Below are 19,460 nucleotides of genomic sequence, written 5' to 3'. Positions count from 1 at the left end.
TATGATTCGATTTCAGATTCAAAATTTTTGAAAAGTGCTCGAAAAAAGTGTTGATAGAAAGTTTTTATTTCTGGTTAAATTTTAACCCACTTTGACAGGCTCCATGACACAGTTTTCCAAAATTCTAAAAAAATGTGACCCAATTTCAAGCTTAAAATTCTTCAGCTAGGTCAACGCAGTTTTTAGTTACATTTGATTTCTTACTAAAATCTCAAATCATTTTGTTAAGTTCCATGGGAACTTTTTTAAAAACGCCAAAAATGATGACCCAATTTTGCGCTAAAAATGCTTGAAAAGTGCTCGAAAAAATTTTTGATATTATTTTTGATTTTGTGCTGAAATTTCAGTTCATTTTGGTAAGCTCCATGACATGTTTTTAAGAAATTCCAACAATCGTTTCCTAATTTCGGGGTCGAAATTCTTCATCAAAAGTGCTCAAAAAAGTTTGTACCGAAATTTTCGATTTTTCACTGTATAATTTCAACTCATTTTTGTAGGTCTCACGACACTTTTTCTCAAAAACTATGATCTAATTTTGAGCTTGAAATTTTTGGAAACGACTGCGAAAATTTTTTATATTAGGTAATTTTTGAGCTTCTGCTCAAATTTTAATCCATTTTGGTATGTCCCATGACCTTTTTTTCCCAGAAAATTCCCAAAATCGTGACTCAATTTTGGGCTCAAAATTTTTCAAAAATGCTTAAGAAACAATTTTCGTTCAAATATTAGAATTTCTAAGGAAGTTTTAACCCATTCGATAGGTTTGCAAGGTCACTTTAGAATAATTCTACATTCAAGATGGAAATGTTCAGTTTTCAACTTAACTCAATTTTCAATACTTAGAACTGACATTGGCGTTAATCTGAATCATTCAATAGGAAATTACCTAAAATTAATCAACACCACACTGTATTTATTTTCTCGAAATATCACAATCATATCAATATCAATCGATCTTTTCAATACAAAAAAATCACGAATAAGACACATTGGAATTAACCAATCACAATACATAATATTTTTCTCAACATCAATCCTTCGAAATCATCACAATAAATCTGCATCTGCAAAGCAGCAGTTTTTCATCGTTCTGAGAAGAAAAATCAATCAGAATCATTTTTATCATTTAAATAGGTACTATAAAACCATGCATCTAATTTAGTATACCTTCTAAACCGATGATGACGTCCAAAAAATCATGAAAATGGAACTCTTGAACAGCCTTTAATTCAATCCATATCCATCCAATTGAAAAAATATCCTCCCTGAAAACACATTTGATCATTAAATTTCGCAATCATTAATGACAACCGTAGTCAATTTTTTCCAGCATCATGTCCACTCAAAGGTCAAATAATAATATTACATTAAAAAACAGAATTCACATCAATTACGTAAAAAGTTGCATTCGACAGTCAGTCGTCAGCTCGTCACTCGTAGAGTTGTTAAGAATACGTAGTGAAAGTCAATGAATCAAAATATTTACCTGCGTTAATGAAGTGTTATTTTACCCGTTCGTGGTAGAAATACGAGATGAACGAATCCACTATATCGTAGGTACTCGTTTGATAGTTGTGTAATATTCCTTGTCTTGTTCCAATGAAAGTTATCGGTTATTTTTGATGTAATATACACCTACTCGTATACCAGACTACCTTTATGGCACTTGTAGTAACGTTTCGTAAAGAATGTTTGTATCATTTATCACCATTATATTGGTATAGGTACCGTTCGAGTAAATTTTACACTTTACATTACACAGCAACATTACTAAAATGATTTACACTCGATTTTTATACCAATAAATCGAAAACACTTTTAAAATGATTCATTTTGAAAGTGATGTGAGAACGTTATCCAGTTATCTATAACTTATAATATTCAATTTTAAATTCGAAGTAACAAGTAATACAAAGCAGAGTTTGCGATCAGTCAGTTCTCTTCGTACAAGTATCATTTTTCCGAATAAAAAAGTTATTCAATCGTACACAAAATGTATATTATAGACATATATAAGACATTATAATTAAAAAGATGTAATGCTCACCTGGAAAAGATAAGTAAAAACTTATTAAATCTACTATCTAGATTGTTTTTCTAGTTACTTTGTCTACAAATTAAGAAATAAAAAAAAAAAACGTTTATTCGTAAAACTATGAAAATTGTTTATCAAATCTTCTCAGCAAGTCCAGTAAATTAATGTTATCGTCAATGTGTTGTTTAAAAGTAAACTGGCACAAAAAACGTAGCAGTTAAGAGTTCGTAATCTTACTACTAACAATCCTGTAAACAAATAATACAGTTTGATCTCAGACAATCGTCAAGTATAAAGAAGTAAAGTACGTAAAGGCTCGTTGAAAATATAAAAATTTGAAACGTCGTGATTTTTTTAAAGCATGCATTCCAGCACCAAATTAATAACAAATGAGGTTTTCAAGTTGATTTGAATTGAAAGAATGTTTTCAAGGTTCGAGTTATTTAGTATTTTGTACGTTAGTTCATATTCGTCTTATGAACACAGAATTTTCAGAGCTCAGGGATGCTACTCAAATTTTTCTCAAAAAAAGTAACTTTAGTAACCAAAAAAGCTGGAAAAAGTAACCAAAAAGTAACCAAAAAGTAACCAAAAAAGTGACCAAAAAAATTTCCAATGCAAAAAATATAGGTGAGATGACCGAAAAACTCTGATCCATAAAAAACTACTACATTTTATTTTCAGAGGTGTGATGAAGCGATGTGTTGGGGGGGGGGGGGACTGAAATTCTCCCAACTTTTCACGCTAGATTTTCCCAACTTTTACTCTACCACCACACACCCCCCCCCCCACCCAACAACAAGATTTTTTCAAATAATTGGTCAGATATTGATGACTTGATGAGATTATGTTTTTGGAATTTGTCGAGTTGATTTTTCCATTTTAGGAAATGTTTGAAAATTGTAGCAGTAGAATTCTTATCTGCCCGAGCGAAGCGAGGGCGAAAGCTGCGAAAAATTTATGATTCGAAACATAAAACAACCTCATTTTTTAAGCAAGAAGTTGATTTTCGTGGCTTCAAAAGCTTCAAATTTTAAGTTTTCAGAAAATTACATATACCTAGGTACCCATTTGATAGTTGTAAAATATGAGTAAAAGCCCGAGCGAAGCGAGGGCGAAAGCTGCGAAAATTGATGATATGAGACGTAAAACAACGTCATTCCTGATGATGTAAGTAAAAAGTTGATTTTCTTGGCTTCAAAATTTTTAATTTTTCAGGAAATTATTATGTGTATATTTATAGAAATATGAAGAAAAGCCCGAGCGAAGCGAGGGCAAAAGCTTTCGAAAATTCACAATTCCTGAGAGGTAAAACAACATCATTTTTTATGAAAAGAAAAAGAGTTCTGGGTAAAATTTTGAAGAAAAAAAAAGATATTTGTGAAAAAACACGGAAAAAGTAACTTTTAGTAACCAAAATTTTTAAAAAGTAACCAAAAGTTACTATTAGTAACTTTTAGTAACTTGGTTACTTAAAAAGTAACCGCGTAGCATCCCTGAGAGCTAATACAACGAATACAAATATTCGAGCGAGATTGAATCCTTCACCGTTACGTACTAAGCCAAAACGCTCATTCTTATAAAAATATGAGTTATTATTATCGTATTATGGTCGATGATCGTTTATAGTTCTGATGATTGTAATAACACTATTTTTCAGGAATAGAATCTTCAGCGATATTGATAATTCAAAAATATATACACAGGTATCAAAGGAAACCAAAAATAAAGCGATAACGGAGATCTTCATGCTCGAAAGCAAGTTGATAACTAAGAAGAGGGAAACATGAAGCACTTGATCTGTAGTAAAGTTATAATAAGTAGAATCTCTGAAATGGAATACAATACCTGATTACATATCAGTCTTCTTCCTTTTATTACTGAGCTCAGCTTTTGGCTCAGCTGGCAAAACTTTGATTGTAACACCAGCGATCGTTTTATCATCGGTGGCCTACGAAACACGAACAGAACAGAATTACTCAATCCTCAATAGTCCGGCATATGACAGTAAGAGTAATTGCATCCCCCGCCGATCCTCCGGGACAACTTTTTTCTTAAAGGGGACATCCAAAGGAACATTTTAAAGCAAACTTGCCCAAAAAAAAGTTGGCCTTACTTACAAAATGGCGGCCATTTTGATTGACAGGTCAGCCGAATTCGCAGATTTTGCGTTCCAACATAGGATTCGCACAAAATTTTTCAAACCTTACAAAGGTAGATTGAAAGATCAGGCAAACATTTATCACCTGTCAAAATTTCAAGTGCTAAAGTGCGTTTTTCGATTTTTGGTGAATTTTTGAAAATCGAATTTAGACCAAAAATGAGGGAAAAATCAAAATTTTACCAAATTGACCAAGAAAGCTGAAATTTGGGATATACCCTATTTTCGACATGCCAAATCGATTGGAAACGGTTTCAACCCGTTTTGAGCAGTTCTGGAGCCTCCAGCAGATTTTTGAAACTTGAAATTCCCGTAAAATTCCATCAAATTGGAGTTGTAAAGCTAAAATTTATTCTAAAAACTAATTTCAATGCGCTACGAAGTACTGCAGGCGAATTTCAAGTCGTTTTGGGGCCTCCAGCGACTTTTTGAAAATTCCTGATTCCTCCAGCAGATCTTTGAAACTTTAAATTTTCACAAAATTTCATCAAATGGAGATGGAAAGTTGAAATTTACTCTATACTCCAATTTTAACACCCTCTGAAGACGACTTTAGATGGGTTCAAGTAATTTTAGGGCCACCAGCGACTTTTTTTAAAAATTACTGGAGCCTCCAACAGATTTTTGAAACTTTAAATTTTCATAAAATTTCATCAAATGGAGATGGAAATCTGAAATTTACTCTAAACTCCAATTTTAACACCCTTCGAAGACGACTTCAGGTGGGTTCAAGTCATTTTAGGGCCTCCAGTGACTTTTTTGAAAATTACTGGAGCCTCCAGTAGGTTTTCGAAACTTGAAATTTCCCCAACATTAATTTATCAAATGGAGTTGGCAAGCTGGAATTTACTTCGCAGACTACAAGGTGGTTTCAATTGGTTTTGAAGCTTCCAGCTACTTTTAGGAAATTTCAATTTTCCAAAAAACGTCATACAATCTTTCAAAAAGTTGCTGGAGGCTCCAAAACGACTTGAAATTCACCAGCAGTCAACTTCGTAGCGTATTGAAATTAGTTTGCAGAAGTAATTTCAACTCTCCATCTTGGTTTGATGAAATTTTGGGGAAATTTCAAGTTTCAAAAATGTACTGGAGGCTCCAGTAATTTTCAAAAAAGTCGTTGGGGGCTCTAAAATGACTTGAAATCCACCAGAAGTCGTTTTCAGAGGGTGTTAAAATTGGAGTGTAGAGTAAATTTCAGTTTTCCATCTCCATTTGATGAAATTTTGTGAAAATTTAAAGTTTCAAAGATCTGCTGGAGGCATCAGGAATTCTCAAAAAGTCGCTGGAGGCTCCAAAACGACTTGAAATTCACCTGCAGTACTTCGTAGCGTATTGAAATTAGTTTTTAGAATAAATTTTAGCTTTACAACTCCAATTTGATGGGATTTTGTGGGAATTTCGAGTTTCAAAAATTTGCTGGAGGCTCCAGAACTGCTCAAAACGGGTTGAACAGTTTCCAATCGATTTGGCACGTCGAAAATAGGGTATATCCCAAATTTCAGCTTTCTTGGTCAATTTGGTAAAATTTTGATTTTTTTCCCACATTTTTGGCCTAAATTGGATTTTCAAAAATTCACCAAAAATCGAAAAACGCACTTTAGCACTCGAAATTTTGACAGGTGATGAATTTTTGCATGATCTTTCGATCTACCTTTGTAAAATTTGAAAAGGGTCGTGCAAGTCTTATGTTAAAACGCAAAATCTGCGAATTCGGCTGACCTGTCAATCAAAATGGCCGCCATTTTGTAAGTAAGGCCAACTTTTTTTTGGGCAAGTTTGCTTTAAAATGTTCCTTAGGATGTGCCCTTTAAGAAAAAAGTTGTCCCGGAGGATCGGCGGGGGGATGCAATTACTCCTTTTGTCATATGCCGGACTACAATCGAAGTTCGATAGAATCAAAAAACTAATGAAAAACCACGACTTACGTCAATGGCTCTCTGAGCTGAATGAGGACAGGTGAAATACAAATAACCATAATTTTTCTTCTGCAGGACGCTGGCACCGGTGAAATTACCGAATCTACAATACACATCGTACAAAGCATCTAATGGCGGAGCAGCTGGATGCCCGACGAAAAACAATCTAGAAAAATTTTAATATTGAAATACTTTCATCGTACGTTTCTCATTTTCATTCAACAATTTACCTCCTTCCGGTATTTTCATTGAAAGCTGTTTTAGGAAGAACCTTTTGAGGTGGTGGTAATGGAAACTGGCAATAAGACGACGAACTCCTATTATCACTCATGTCATCGTAACCAATAGATTCTGAAAACATATCCGAACGTTATTGAAACACTAATACGTTATTTACTCTAAATAAATACGTTGAATATCCGTTGAATTTATACCAGTTGAGACTCCTGCTGTTTTGAGCAATGCAGTTGCATCGGAAAGGGCTTTTGTAAGAGCAGTAAGTGTTGAGTTAACTTCACGATTCCCATTCGATGATACGGGAGAGGCGCTTCGATGCTCGATGATTTGCTCTCCTCTATAATCTCGTTTAGTTCCGATACTTCCGCTAGCCGACATATTGTAACTTGGAGTTGTTACTACGGATGGTCTAAATAAATAAACAAATCGTTCGTTAACATTTGCACAATTCGTTTAACAAAACCGTACATCGAATTGAGAAAATTTACTTATTGACTCCTTTTGATTCAACGCAAATGTAATCTCCCAACGGATACTCCAATCCTTGTAATTTATTCAGTGCGTATTCGGCGGCTAAGGGCGAATTATAGATAGCTACTAGATCGGTACGATACATCTGCGAATAAATATTTCTTCGTTATTTTTAAAATCGTTCGAATCGTTAATTAAAACACGTACGACGTAATATTCTTACATTTTGCGATATGATTTGTATATTTCTCAACCCAGGAGCAATATCGAATAATCGAAATATATGATCTTTGTCCAACTTCGAAGAAACCGTAGCTTGAAAAGAATCTCCACCCGTATTGTGGTCTACAAAATATAAAGAAATATTAAAAAATATATTCAGAGGCACTATTGACTATAGAGAAGCTAACTTACCAACGTGACTGGACGAGTGTTTGCTTGGTCGAGATTTGCTAGTATGCGAATTCGAATACGAAGAATAACTAGAAGAATGGTTAGAAGTGCTAGATTCGGCAGGAGGTGGTATTTTCTCTTTCGGTCGAGCGATAACAGCTTTGAATCCTAACTCGTTTTCACCACTTTCTACAGCTTTAGCAGCATCATATACTCTGGAAAGTTTAAAGATGAAATCATAATTCGAAGATGGAAACACATCCGAGTTATTATGTAAGATGATATTACCTCGCGTAGGTTACATAACCGATCCCTCTGCTTTCGTTGGTATCTTTATGGCGTAGTAATTTCACCGTAGTAACGTCGCCGAATTTCGTAAAATGTTGTCTAATATCGTCTTCTGCGGCACTTTTCGGCACCATGATGAATAAACGTACGAAACGATCCGGATCATTGTGATCAGGTCCGGGTGATTCACCTCGACTGAACAAATACAAAACCAATGTTTTAGAAGATGCTTACTCGTAGTATATGTGTTTGGACATAAATAAAAACACCAACTTTTTCGCTATGTACGCTTTGTACACTCCGACGTGTCCTTTGATAGGAGTATTGTTGAGGTTTTCCATGGCAAGAGCAGCTTCGGACATCTTTGGGAATTTAATATACGCAACTCCTATAAGAAAAAGTACTTCTGTGTAGAAGTGTTTATGATATTGATAAGAGTAGTTGGAATGTGCATGTGTACCTTTGGCATTTCCGCTAGCTCTGTCTTTAACAATGAATACATCTTGGATTTCACCGTATTTGCCGAAATCATTCCTTAGTTCGGCTTCCGAAACAGGATCTTTTCTGTTGTAAACGACAAATAATCTGGAATACGGAGGATCGTCAGATACCATATGATCTTTCATTCCTGCTGAAACCATCGCGGATGTTGTTGATTTAACGACTGATTGAACTATTGTACTGCAGATTTAACATCGATACACGGTATATTTTCACGAGTGTTGAATTAATTGATAATTCTACTAATATATTCTCTCGAAAAGAACTTTTTTTTGCAACTTCCAACATTCTGTTTGTGTTGGACACCAAGTATATGAAGCGAGAATCAAAATAAACCGGGTCTTGGAGTTTTTTCCAACATAATGTAGTTTGATATTACGCCGGTAGTTGTGCTCATAGTTCAATCTGCTCAGGAATCTGGGTCTGTTGGAAAGAAAAAATGGCAAAAAACTGAGAATAATTAATTTAAAAATCAAAATTCTGTTCGAAGGAGTTGAAGTTTGGTTCAGCAGGTTTCAGTTCGTCACCGTCAGCGTCAGCCGTTTCATTAGGGAGAGAGAAAAATGAAAAAAATGAATGAAATGAAACGTTTGAAATGACTTTATGAGCACTTAATTTTACAGAAAACGTCAAAAATATCACGTAATCGTTGAAAAATGAGCACTATCACCAGTTTGAAAGAAAGAAGGAGCAAAGAATATAGCATTGAAAATTTTAAACTTCTCACTCTACTCTTACTCTTTCAAAAACGGATTTTTAGGCTAGGTAGTAGGTAGTAGGTACTAGGTACCAATACCAACCTAGCAGGTACCTAGTACTCTTTCAGAGCTTTTTAAATCCACAAAAAAGCGGCTCTTGCTCTCTGTGTCTGTTTCTGATCTTCGAAAACTCTCACAAATCGTATTCGTTCGTCGTTCCTACTCTTTATATCAACACGCTTCGTCTTGTGCGTACTCGTCGAAAAACCGTGTATCGTACGTAATAATCCGCTATCAAGAGCACTCGACCGTATTCCTAGCAGCTGCGTTAATCGTTTCTTTTTCTTCCGTGACGCTCGTTTTGTTTCTATAGGTTAATAACCCTGAAGACAGATTCGAAAAAATCAAAAACGAACATTTCTTGGCGATAAATAATTGATAAAAGGCAACGTGACGTTTTCGTACCTCAGAAAAAATGAGGATTCTGCCGAGTCGAATGGAACGAGGTCGTTTGGTCAATCTGGTAAGACGAATCTTGCGACAAAATACCATCGGTCTGCGAATGGAATTCGCCAATCATGTAACTATCCTGCGATAACTCCGGCTGAGATAGTCCCGGTTGCGAAAGACCGAATCCGGGCTGCGACATGTTCTACGAAAATGATTCGAAAAATTTAAATGATCAGTTTTCAAAGAAAATGTAATCTTCTCTGTGGAGAGTGACGAAATTGGATTGGCTAGACGTACCTGCGACATGTTTTGACTGTACGGTTGGGTTATCTCTTGGCTTAGACCGTTTGGCATAACTCTCGAGTTCCTGCCACCTTTGGGATTTTTCTTGCCACTGATCATCAATGGACTACGAGCGTTCTTTTGACGCACTAAAAAAAAAAAAAATGCTCGAATGATACAAATTTCAAGAAATTCTCCTTGTAGTCGGGGGCCCGCATAAGGATCACTTGCACCCACTGCCGATCCTCCAGGACAACTTTTTCTTTGAAGGGGGAGCCGAAATCGCAGATTTTGCGTTCCAACATAGTACTAGCATACAATTTTTTAAACCGTAGAAAGGTAGATCAAAAGAGCAGGCAACAATTCATCACCTGTCAAAATTTCAAGAGCTAAAGTGCTTTTTTCGATTTTTGGTGAATTTTCAAAAATCAAATTTTGGCCAAAATGAGAGAAAAAAAATCAAAATTTTACCAAATGGACCTAGAAAGCTGAAATTTATATATATATATACTCCATTTTCGACCTGCCTAATCGATTGGAAACTGTTTCAAACCGGATTGAGCAGTTCTGGAGCCTCCAGCAGATTTTTGAAATTTGAAATTCTCACAAAATTTCATCAAATGAAGTTGGAAAGCCGAAATTAATTCTGCAAACTAATTTCAATAATCTATGAAGTCGACCGCAGGTAAATTTCAAGTCGTTTTGGAGCCTCCAGCGATTTTTTGAAAATTACTGGAGCCTCCACTAGATTTTTAAAACTCGAAATTGTCACCAAATTTCATCAAATGGAGTTGGAAAGCTGAAATTAATTCTGCAAATTAATTTCAATAATCTATGAAGTCGACCGCAGGTGAATTTCAAGTCCGTTTTGGAGCCTCTGGCGATTTTTTGAAAATTACTGGCGCCTCCAGTAGATTTTTGAAACTCGAAATTCCCACTTAATTTCATCAAATGGAGTTGGAAAACCGAAATTAATTCTGCAAACTAATTTTAGTAATCTATGAAGTCGACCGCAGGTGAATTTCAAGTCGTTTTGGAGCCTCCAGCGGTTTTTTTTTAGATTACTGGAGTCTCCAGTAGATTTTTTAAACTCGAAATTCCCACTTAATTTCATCAAATGGAGTTGGAAAGCCGAAATTAATTCAGCAATAAACTAATTTCAATATTCTATGAAGTCGACTGCAGATGAATTTCAAGTCGTTTTGGAGCCTCCAGCAAATGTTTGAAACTTACTGGAGCCTCCTGTAGATTTTTGAAACTTGAAATTTCCCCAAAATTTCATCACTCGAAATTCCCACAAAATTTCATCAAATGGAGTTGGAAAGCCGAAATTAATTCTGCAAACTAATTTTAATAATCTATGAAGTCGACTGCAGGTGAATTTCAAATCGTTTTGGAGCCTCCAGCAACTTTTTGAAACTTACTGGAGTCTTCTGTAGATTTTTGAAACTTGAAATTATCCCAAAATTTCCTCAAAAGGGGGCCTCCCGCGATTTTTTGAAAATTACTGGAGCCTCCAGTAGATATCAAATAATGAATTTGGAAAGCCGCAATTAATTCTGCAAACTAATTTCAATGCTCTATGAAGTCGACCGCAGCTAAATTTCAAGTCGTTTTGAAGCCTCCAGCGATTTTTTTGAAACTTACTGGAGCCTCCAGTAGATTTTTTTAAACTCAAAATTCCTACAAAATTTCATCAAATGGAGCTGTTAAGCCGAAATTGATTCTGCAAACTTATTTGAATACTCTATGAAGTCGACTGCAGGTAAATTTCAAGTCGTTTTGGAGCCTCCAGCAATTTTTTGAAAATTACTGGAGCCTCCAGTAGATTTTTTAAACTCGAAATTCCCACAAAATTTCATCAAATAATGGAGTTGGAAAGCCAAAATTAATTCTGCAAACTACGTAATTTCAATACGCTATGAAGTCGACTGCAGGTAAATTTCAAGTCGTTTTGAAGCCTCCAGCGATTTTTTGAAAATTACTGGAGCCACTAGTAGATTTTTAAAACTTAAAATTTCACCAAAATTTCATCAAATGAGGTTAGCAAGCCGAAATTTACTCTGCAAAGTAATTTCAATACAATAATATGAAGTCGACTGCATGGTGGTTTCAAGTGGTTTTGAAGGTTCCAGCTACTTTTTGGAAATTTCAATTTTGCTAAAAACGCCATGAAATCTTTCAAAAAGTCACTGGAGGCTCCAAAATTACTTGAACCCACCTGAAATCGTCTTCAGAGGGTGTTAAAATTGGAGTGCATAGTTTTCAAATTTCAAAAATATACTGGAGGCTCCAGTAATTTTCAAAAAATTGCTGGAGGGTCCAAAACGACTTGAAATCTACCTGCAGTCGACTTCATAGCGTATTGAAATTAGTTAGCAGAATTAATTTCGGCTTTCCAACTTCATTTGACGAAATTTTGTAAGAATTTCGAGTTTCAAAAATCTGCTGGAGGCTCCAAAACTGCTCAAACCGGTTTGAAACAGTTTCTAATCGATTTGGCAGGTTGAAAATAGGGTATATATCTAATTTCAGCTTTCTAGGTCCATTTGGTAAAATTTTAATTTTTTCTCACATTTTGGCAAAAATTTGATTTTTGAAAAATTCACCAATAATCGAAAAAAGAACTTTAGCTCATGAAATTTTGACAGATGATGAATTTTTGCCTGCTCTTCCGATCTACCTTTGTACGGTTTGAAAAATTGTATGCTAGTCCAATGTTGGACCGCAAAATCTACGATTTCGGCTGAACTGTCAATCAAAATGGCCGCCATTTTGTAAGTAGGACCACTTTTTTTCTGAGGTCAAGGGCTAGAATGTTCCTTGAGACTCCCCCTTCAAGAAAAAAGTTGTCTCGGAGGATTGGAAGGGGGTGCAAGTGATCCTTATGCGGGCCCTCCGACTATTAATGCTCATTTGAATGCATATTTTACGCACCGAAACCTAATTTTTAAATTGTCATTTTGAATCAAAATCATTCAGAAATCACGATGATAGGTCATAAATGTACTGCAACCTCGCATATGGGCAGGATTTAGATGTTTTTGCAACATGCATCGAAAATTCATTTCATTCTTGACAAAATTTTCCAATTTTCATCAACTCAAAAGTCAGATCAGTGAGATTTTATACACTGCTGAGATTGCTGACCAATTTACGACTCACTCTGAATAATTTTTGGGACAATCTACCAAAAAAAAAAAAAAATCTCAAAAATTCTTACTTTGAATAGGCTTCCGATTGTAGTATCTTGGCGGGATCGGATTCAAGTTATAAATCATATTAAAAGGTACCGGCATATTAGGCATAGCTTGCGCTCTTTCCGGCGAGATGTAAGTGATCGGATCGTGAGCATGAGGGAATATGTCTAAACCTGTAAAATCATCGCCAACCGATTACCAATGGTCACCACTCGCCACTCGGGTTATTTTTCAAAAACTACTCACCAGGCCGAGGGAAGTATGGATGAGGAGGTGGCGGCAGATGAACAGTGGCATTACGACCGCTGCCGCCGGATCTGTCATATATACTTCCAGGTACCATGACTTCTCTGGCATTGTAGAGGGTAGTAGACATAAAATGAGATCCTGGATTCGCCGAGTTCACAATCTGTTTACGTTTAGGGAGCTGGATAGCGCTTTCTTTCAAATTATTCAGTGGTCCTTCCACTAGCACTTGCTCTTCTTTGTAGAAATGGAGTAAATGGTTCCATATAGGTTGCTGAGCCCGGAAAAAAAAATCACAACGGATCGGGTTAATTAGGTACCTATTTGAATAGTGGATGAAATTCTCAAACAGTCGGTGGGCTCACTTTGGACAAAACTTTGGGATTTCCGACCACGATAAGACCATACTTGGCTCTGGTCAAGGCAACGTTCAACCGTCGCGGATCGTTCAAAAAACCAATCCCATGATGGTCGTTGGAACGTACGCAAGACACGATGATGATATCTTTCTCACGACCTTGGAACGCATCTACGCTGGCTACTTCAATCTGTTGGTACAGACGGGGGTTTATTTCTCCTTGATACTGCATACATTGCACCTATAAAAATTATGAATAGGTAAGATAGAACGATTCATTTATTTTAGACACGTTGAGATGATAAAAAAATTAACCAAATGTGCTCTCTGTCCTTCGTACGGTGTAATAATACCGATCTGTTCGGGTTTCACGCCGCAACGTAGGAATCTAGTGACTATTTTTTCAACGCTGGATGCTTCGGCTCGATTCAAATACGATGTACCAGATCCGGCGATTTCTTCGGTACCTAGGGCTACGTAGAACATCATCGGTTTATCCGGAACTGGCCAGGGGAACTTGACTTCCGGCAGTTTCTTTTGCCCTGCGCACAATTATGAAGGAATTATTCGCCATAATTGACTAACCTTACACTCCAAAAGTAAAAATATTACCAGCACAAACACCATTTTGTAAAAATCCATCGTAGAAGAAATTAGACGGGAAGCGTGATAGTTCCGGATGCATACGATATTGAACTTTTAGAAGGCACGGTTTGATGCCGAGTACAAACAAACGTTGGAACAACGACTGATTAAGACCAGCTTTCGAAGCTTCCTTGCACATAACGACTGGACCAAGCTGGAAATCATCTCCAACCAAAATGAGCTGTGCCAAAAACACACGTAGGTAAGTATTGATTAAACTGATCTAGGTATACATATTCGATTCATTTTACAAATGATCAATTATTTCACCTGTTTCGATCCTAATACCATTGGAATCATACACTCCGGTTCGGTAGCTTGCATACATTCGTCGATCAATACAGAATGAAACTTCATACGTGCTAGACGCGGATCTCCGGCGCCGACACAAGTACAGCAAATTACATCAGCAGCTTCGAGTAGCTCACGTTCGGCGGATTTCTTCAACACTCTGTATCTTTTGTCATCGGCCGCAGAAAGTTCGCCAGTTTCTTCTCGAAGTTGTTGTAACTTCTTCAATTCGGAACTGTCGAGATAACGCAACGTTTAGTAGATTACTGAACTACGAAGTGTCCCATTTAAAGCACCATCGTAACTTTGTACTCATCGTGTCAAAAAAAGTAGTAGAAGTGCCAGCTTACTCTTCTAAATTCCTGAGCTGATTATGCAAAGCTAAGAAAGCAACCGGTGAATCGATTCCTTCTCTGGATTTGGGCATAACTCTCACAACCTGGACAAAATTAAAGTAGGTAGGTATACCTCAGAAATTAATGCCTGATATTGGCACCTACAGCTAGGAATCTCGAATTTACTAAATCGTGATTATCTCTTACCTTTAAATTAGTCTGATGGATTTTCACTGCCAGCTGATCGACGGTTATGTTTGAAGGAGCACAAACTAACACAGGTCCAGAGTTCAATTTCACCAGCTGGTAAACTATAGTCGCTGAAGTGACGGTTTTTCCTGTACCAGGAGGTCCTTTAATTAGAGACAAGGGTCTTTGAATCGCTTGTTTTACAGCATATTTCTGAAAGAAAAAAAAACGCTCAGACGTAAGGTCAAAAGTTTGATTTTCAATTCGAAATGAACATAATTCCGTACTTACTTGTGATGAATTTAATTCCGGTAAATTAGGAGCTGAATAGTGTTTAGAAGTGTGTGATCTGAATACTACGTCATCGATGTCGTGTCCGAGCAAACGATAAAAAATATAAGGGGATACAGAAGCGTCATCAATAGCAAACTTCTTCATAGCTTGTTGCATTCTGTAACATGTTCAGTAAACTTTGTTTATTTGATAATTTTAAAATATTTCTCTCTTATTTCAACCACACTTAGTTCCAAAGGTGCTTGAAAAAAAGTGTTCGAGAAATCATTCCAAACAGCCCTTACGGAAAAAAAATAGTACTTTCTGAGTAGTAGTTTTTTAACGGAGTAAAAAGTACTACTTTTTAACACCTTCATGGAGAAATATTAGTAGTTTTACGTAAAAACTACTACTTTTGTCTAAAAACTAGTTAAAATTACTACTTCAAAACTACTACTTACGAAGTAGTAATTTGAACTAGTTTTTAGACAAAAGTAGTAGTTTTTACGTAAAACTACTAATATTTCTCCATGAAGGTGTTAAAAAGTAGTAAGTACTTTTTACTCCGTTAAAAAACTACTACTCAGAAAGTACTATTTTTTTTCCGTGAGGGAGAATATGAACTTTACCTATCGAATGACGTTGATTTCCAAATAAAATCAACCACGAATTTACTAGTAGATTCGAAAGGTATTCCTTGGCTAGTTTTCATCTCTAAGCAAACTTCTTCGCTGTAATTATCCGGTATCTTGATAACATGACCAACTCCAGACCAAGGCTTGCTTACTTCTCCCAAATATCGTAATCTCAGCTCATCACCCTGCATTAATTTCATATCTGTCGAGAGTATAAGGTGAATTAATTGCTCATCTTTATCGGATTATTTACTTAATCGAATAAATCATCCAACTGATTACCTCCGTCAGTCTTCACGAGATTAAAGTGAGCTACTACTTTCTTATTCAACAAAACCTCCCAACGAACGGTGATATTATCCTGAGTTCGAGATTCCTTCACTTTCTTATCGTAGTCAGCTTCCAATTTAACCAACGGGCCGAAAATGTTCTGATATTGGTATCCATCTTCGTACCTGAAATGTTGAAATCAATCATGAAATACCACCAAACGATCGAGTTGAATGCCAAATAGAATTATCGGTGAGCTCACCTTAAAAGCACTCGCTGATGAGTTTCGACGTCGATCGCTGGATTTTCTAAATCAGTGATAGTGGCATCGGTGTCATCTTTCCAGAGTTCTTCTAGTTTGGATATTTGAGCCGATGTTACTTGACGAGCTCTGAGTTGATCTTGCTCAGCAGGTATTTTAACCAGCCATGATACGAAACATCGATCTTCTATCAACGGTTTCCACTGATCCGGATCCCTATAAATAGTTAAAAATGAATTACATACTTAAGTTGGATCTTCTCGTCAAGCTGAAGTTTGACGAAGATTTACACAAACCAGTTCATATCTTTGAGAGAACTTTGAGCAGCGCAAGGTAGGCGACATAGCAGCACCACCACAGAATCCGCTTTAGCAGGTATGAACCCTAAAAGGAAGACATTTCGCATACCGCAAGCATAACATTCCAGGACGTTTTCTCCCAGAGGACCATCTTTATGAAGAGTAACCTCCTGCAAAGTGCAAAATACTCAAGTTAAAATAAAATTCCACGAGTAATCAATACATAAGAGATAAGAAACACTCACCTTATGCTTCGCTCGAACTAAATGGTTCACAATATGCGATGAATTAGTAATTCCACGACCATTGCAAAACCATTTTCCACAAACATTACACATTACGACACAGCTAGGATCATGAATAGCGCAATATTTACAAGCAGCTGTCGGTAACTCCTGAACACAATAAGCATAATATGTAATAACATGATCAGATAAGAAAAAATTCATAACGTATTGATTTCAGACATATGACATAAATATACTTTATTACAAAATGCATCTTCTTCGAACTGTAACTCGCCCAATTTTTTGCTTAATGCTGATACGCCGTCACTTTTCACATCTCCGTTCAGTTTACTGTTCAACTGCCAAAATTCAAAACCATCATCAGTAATGTACATCGAACAGATACATAGTTAAGTTTTATACTGATACAAAGTGTTAGATAATATGGTTAACTTACATGTACTTGCCCAGGCATTGATTCATCTTGTGAAAATTGCGTCTGACTTTGCGATGGTAAAGTGAATTCGGTGAAATCGAATTCAGAACCTTGAGTGTCAGCTCCGATCAGATCCGATTCTTCGGTATCGAGAAACGTAAGAGGTTGAGAATTGGATCCATCCATGTCCACACTCATCTTCTGAGATGTTTTTCCTCACCAAGCAGAAAACCACTAGATTAATTTACAACGAAATATGTCTCGATACAGAGTGACAATGATTTCTCTGACTGTACAATACGATATTACGATAGACTGGTTTTGAAACAACGTGTTTCTTCCAGGAACTGGGAATAGGAGAGCGGAGACCGGAGAGAATAGAGATAAGTATAGAACTGCACATGTAAAATCTCCGTTTTCACACACACAGAACGTTCATATGCATTACATTCAGCTGAAATTTTACTAGAACACGAATAAAATTTGTCATTAAGAGAGTGAAAATCGATATAATTTTTGTGTTGGTAATTTTTGACGCCAATTTAGATTATCTATACCTACCTACTTACAGGTATTTCTTTGGTGGAAAAATATTTATTTTCAAGTAAAAATCATGCATTGAAAATTCCTGTGCATTTCGAAGTAACCTTCGCTTGAAGCTAGCTTTATTCAAAATTGAAATGATTTCTTGGTAGGTTCAGCAGGACCATAAGTAGCTTTATTTTAATTTCATATCCTAAATCCGAAGCATCGTTTTCACTATGGTAAAAAAATTAACCAACGAAACATTGAAAATGAAGAATTTTGAAGCTAAGATATAGATAGGTATCTTCACATGTATAATCAATTCACCATCGCAGAAGTTCTCTGCGCTGTGCAAAGTATAAGAGCTAATTAATTGTCAAAAAGCCCTGCTTTATTTTGCTAAAATTTCCAAAGTCACGCTTTTTGTAAAAAATTGAAGAAAGCTCTCGATTTCTATACCAAAAAGTCTCATTTTCCTTCCCAAATTGTTCAGAAGTCTGGTTCTCTTTGCAAAAAATTACCGTTTTGTAGCCATAATAATTGACAAAAAAAACTGCTTTTTGCTGAAAATAGTCAACGTTTTGCTTTTGCAAAAAGATAACAAAAACAGTAAAATTGCTAAAAAATGTCACCTTTTTCGAGAAACCCAGGCTACCTTTTCACAGAAAATTGTTCAAAAACTTAACTTCATGGTCGAAACTTGCAAAAAGGTTTTTGAGCTCAAAATCAAGTCATTATTTTTTCGATTTCAGAAAAAGACCTGTGCAACGTATCAAAGTAGGTTCAAATTTCACGAGCAAATCAAATATCTCGACAAAAATGTTTCTTGGACATTTCGTAAGAATTTCGAGCTCAAAATCAAGTGATGATTATTTTTAAGGTTTCTGAAGATGAATGAAGGTAAGTATTGCCTATGTTAGTGATCAAAATGGACTGAAATTTCAACTGAAAACCAGAAATCGCCATCAAAATTTTTTCAATTTTAAACCTAAACATTGGGAGATGATTTGGGGTTTCTAAGAAAAAAATTCAAACATTTCTATCAAACCTTTTTTGAACATTTTTGAAAAATTGTTGGTGAAATTTGGTTGATTTTTCGGAAAGTACCTATATATCGATTAAATTTATGTGCAACCTATCAAAGTACTTACTTAGGTTTATCCAAAAATGAGATAAGACGGGCTTAAAAATGATTTGCAATGAAAAAAATTGATAATCGATCACCTTCGCCTATATCGGCTTCTGCGCTGCTTTTAAAGTTCAGCTCTACTTTTGATGAACTAGAAATTTGATACAGAAGTCTATTCGATGAAAATTATAGTTTTGTTTGCGAAGTTCTTGTCATTTGAATTTTCAAGAGATGTGGTAAATATTATTAGTCAGGTGTCAATTTGACAACAAAACACGTCTGCTCGCGTATTTTGTCGACAGCAATTTTATGATTGATTATTGTTTGGATCAAACATTGAGCTTGAATTTCAAAAAAATCGTTCTAAAATCAGTTTTTTTTCTGCCAAAATTTACAGCGATACATTCAAATGTACAACAAATTACAAAAAGTGTTTTGAATTGAATTTCTTCTCGAAAGACTCCTATCAGGCTACCACAACCAATTTCCTCACCTCTTCAACGATTTCATAGGACCAACCATCATATTGCCATACTATGTACTTATTACTCGAAGTTTTTACTTTTTCCCCTACCCTTATGCAAAATTACGTTTTTTGTTTCGTAATGTTACACCGAAGACCGAAGGACCAATTTCTTAGAATTCTACCCACTGAATTGGCCCGAACTGATAAAGCAGTATTGTTAGTCGGCCCAGCCGCCCAGTCGG

At 35.9% G+C, this 19,460-nt stretch overlaps 2 protein-coding genes across 4 annotated transcripts; both read right to left on the bottom strand.

Annotated features, from left to right (window-relative positions):
* Positions 1-892: 892 nt before the first annotated feature.
* On the bottom strand, positions 893-8,286 carry LOC135842554 (RNA-binding protein 45-like). Of its 2 annotated transcripts, XR_010558146.1 has the most exons (12): positions 7,962-8,286; positions 7,775-7,889; positions 7,502-7,696; positions 7,235-7,428; positions 7,044-7,165; positions 6,838-6,965; positions 6,547-6,758; positions 6,343-6,463; positions 6,122-6,278; positions 3,884-3,986; positions 1,168-1,265; positions 893-1,090 (listed from the first exon to the last, which is right to left on the bottom strand). XR_010558146.1 is itself a non-coding variant. In XM_065360063.1 (11 exons), exons 1-10 carry the CDS (start codon positions 8,140-8,142, stop codon positions 3,888-3,890), a joined length of 1,524 nt encoding a protein of 507 aa, XP_065216135.1. In that variant the 5' UTR covers positions 8,143-8,286; the 3' UTR covers positions 1,983-2,283; positions 3,884-3,887. The 2 variants fall into 2 exon arrangements, 1 of the variants encoding a protein (XP_065216135.1); XM_065360063.1 differs by lacking the exons at positions 893-1,090; positions 1,168-1,265 and adding an exon at positions 1,983-2,283.
* Positions 8,287-8,388: 102 nt separating this feature from the next.
* On the bottom strand, positions 8,389-17,525 carry LOC135842553 (regulator of nonsense transcripts 1-like). 2 transcript variants are annotated; one of them, XM_065360061.1, is made up of 19 exons: positions 17,120-17,525; positions 16,920-17,021; positions 16,681-16,830; positions 16,433-16,605; positions 16,137-16,352; positions 15,887-16,059; positions 15,599-15,806; positions 14,988-15,147; positions 14,715-14,909; positions 14,523-14,611; positions 14,152-14,407; positions 13,849-14,062; positions 13,552-13,778; positions 13,244-13,477; positions 12,879-13,152; positions 12,656-12,805; positions 9,448-9,581; positions 9,166-9,352; positions 8,389-9,083 (listed from the first exon to the last, which is right to left on the bottom strand). In XM_065360061.1, exons 1-18 carry the CDS (start codon positions 17,294-17,296, stop codon positions 9,167-9,169), a joined length of 3,318 nt encoding a protein of 1,105 aa, XP_065216133.1. In that variant the 5' UTR covers positions 17,297-17,525; the 3' UTR covers positions 8,389-9,083; position 9,166. The 2 variants fall into 2 exon arrangements, with proteins under 2 accessions (XP_065216133.1, XP_065216134.1); XM_065360062.1 differs by having other exon boundaries at positions 16,928-17,021; positions 17,120-17,137.
* Between the last annotated feature and the right edge of the window lie 1,935 nt (positions 17,526-19,460).

Source organism: Planococcus citri, chromosome 4 (assembly GCF_950023065.1).
Source record: "Planococcus citri chromosome 4, ihPlaCitr1.1, whole genome shotgun sequence".
Lineage (NCBI taxonomy): Eukaryota > Metazoa > Arthropoda > Insecta > Hemiptera > Pseudococcidae > Planococcus > Planococcus citri.
The sequence above is the reverse complement of the archived record's forward strand: the minus strand, read 5'-3'. Positions and strand labels throughout refer to the sequence as shown.